Source organism: Nansenia antarctica (assembly GCF_963989245.1).
Source record: "Nansenia antarctica genome assembly, chromosome: 6".
In the NCBI taxonomy this organism is placed as follows: Eukaryota; Metazoa; Chordata; class Actinopteri; order Argentiniformes; family Microstomatidae; genus Nansenia; species Nansenia antarctica.
Window position 1 is genome coordinate 71,515,503 of NC_137676.1, and position 2,500 is coordinate 71,518,002.

Consider the following 2,500-nt stretch of genomic DNA (forward strand, 5'->3'; position numbering starts at 1 on the left):
TTGTCAATTAGGCTGCTGAGGTTGAAGATATGATCTGTTGTAAGATACTTTGGTAAAAATCTAATTTGGGATCTCTCTCTATCTCTCTCTCTTTGTCTCTTTCTCTCTCTCTCTCTCTTTCTCTCGTTCTCTGTCTCTCTCTCGCTCGATACTTAGGTAAAAAGACAAATTGGGATTGCTCTCTCTCTCTATCCCTCTCTCTCTCTCTATCCCTCTCTCTCTCTATCCCTCTCTCTCTCTATCCCTCTCTCTCTCTATCCCTCTCTCTCTCTCTTGCTACCTCTCTCTTCGTCTCTCTCGCTCTCCCCACCTCTCCTCCCCCCTCTCTCTCCTACCCCCCCCCCCCCCCCTCCCCAGCACCCCAAACTCTCACCCACCCACCTAAGCGTACGTCCACGGTGTATTGGCTGGACGTCACCGAGGCTCCTCCCAGTTGGCCCTCGCACACGTAGCAACCCTCGTACTCCTTCCTGGCTCGGCCAATCACCACGCCCCTCTGGGAGTCCGCGTGGTAACGGAGGTCAGGGTGCAGGGGTCGTCCGTTGCACGTCTGGAGGGTCAGCTGGGTGACCTCGGGGTCCGTGGGCACGCACGGGAGGGTGAAGTCGTCACCCTCGCGGACCAGAATGCCGTTCACCATGGAGCGCTGGAACGGACTCTGGCGGTCTTGGGGGTGGCGGGGGGAGGGAGGGAGGGAGGGAGGGAGGACGGGGGTTAAGAGAGAAAGAGAGGATGGGTTTATAAAAAGAGAGAGGCTGATAGGTAAACAAAACAAATACACACACTCTTTACACACACCTGCAGTGAGGAAGGGATGGAGGGAGGGAGAAAAATAGTAGATACTGTAGGTCGACAGAGAAAGGGGCATGCAAGCAAGAAAGACAGGGAAGGGACAGACACACACACACACATACACACACACACACCCAACACACACAGCCCCCTCCCCAAAACACACACACCCCCAAGACACCCCCCCCCCCCAAAACACACACACACACACACCCCCATCACACACACACACACACCCCCCCCCCCCCCCAAAAAAAAACACACACACACACACACACACCCCAATACACACACCCACACGCCCCCAACACACACACACAACCTCCCCCCAACACACACACAGACCTCCCCCCAACACACACACACACACCCCCCTCCCCCCAACACACACACTCTAGCCCCACCTTTCACGTAGACGAAGATGGAGCTCTTCTCCAGCGTGCTGTTGTTGACGCAGATGTAGCGCCCCATGTGGTAGTTCTGCGCCACTGCGATGGTGACCACCGCCCCGCCCCCCTCCTGGCCCCCCTCTCCCTCCACCCTCCGGCCCCTCTCCCTCTGCCACCTCACCCCCCAGGCGGGGGCGGGGGCGGAGGGGGAGTGGTCGTTGGCGGCAGCAGCGGTGGCGTCCTCGGCGGCGTAGTCATGACAACGGAGCTCCAGAGCCCCGCCCTTCTGGACCACCAGGTGCGGTCCGCTGGGGGAGATGACGGGCCGGGACCATGCTGTGGTAGTCACGGAAACAGGTGAACGGGTGTTACTGTATCTCTCTCTCTCTCTTTCTCTCTCTCTCTCCTTCCTGTCTCTCTCCTGTCCCTCTCTCTCTGTCTCTCTCTCTCTCCCCTGTCTCTCTCTCATGTCTCTCTCTGTCTCTCTCCCTCTCTCCCGTCTCTCTCTCTCTCTCTCCCTCTCTGTCTCTCTCTCTCCTGTCTCTCTCTCTGTCTCTCTCTCTCCTGTCTCTCTCTCTCTCTCTCATGTCTCTCTCTCCTGTCTCTCTCTCCTGTCCCTCTCTCTCTATCTCTCTCTCTCATTCTCTCTTCTCTCTCTCATGTCTCTCCATCTCTCCATATCTCCTGTCTCTCTCTCTCTCTCATGTCCCTGTCTTTCTCTCTCTCTCAAGTCTCTCTCTCTCTCCTGTCTCTCTTTCTCACTCTGTCTCATGTCTCTCTCTCAATCTATCTCTCTCCCCTCTCTCTCTCTCTCTCTCTCATGTCTCTCTCTCACTCCTGTCTATCTCTCTCTCTCATGTCTCTCTCTGCTGTCTCTCTTCCTCACTCTGTCTCATGTCTCTCTCTCTCTGTGTCTCTCCCCTCTCTCTCCCCTCTCTCTCCTTCTCTGTCTCTCTTTCTCATGTCTCTCTCTCTCATGTCTCTCTCTCTCTCCCCCCTCTCTCTCTGTGTCTCTCCCCTCTCTCTCCCCTCTCTCTCCTTCTCTGTCTCTCTTTCTCATGTCTCTCTCTCTCATGTCTCTCTCTCTCTCCCCCCTCTCTCGCTCTCTCTCTCATCTCTCTTTCTCTGTCATATTTTTTATTACTGCATGACTGCTAAATAGAGACCATGAGTTGCTCCTGTCCTGACCATGTCACCTGACAAGGAAAAACCCAAGGCCCTGTTTATAGGCTGTGACTTCATGGGTATTTTCCCTTGTTTGCCCATGTGTAATCACAGGTCTGTGCGTGTGTGTGTGTGTGTGTGTGTGTGTGTGTGCG

General features: G+C 55.3%; 1 protein-coding gene across 1 annotated transcript in view; it reads right to left on the reverse strand.

The window, feature by feature from the left end:
* The window catches only part of kitb (KIT proto-oncogene, receptor tyrosine kinase b), a gene marked incomplete at both ends in the record, with an annotated part of 25,905 nt that overhangs the window by 20,038 nt on the left and 3,367 nt on the right, over positions 1-2,500 (reverse strand). The window contains 2 exons of the mRNA XM_080534846.1: positions 382-666; positions 1,197-1,517. Of these exons, the coding sequence (XP_080390972.1) occupies positions 382-666; positions 1,197-1,517 (606 nt within the window). The remainder of the gene's footprint in view (positions 1-381; positions 667-1,196; positions 1,518-2,500) is intronic.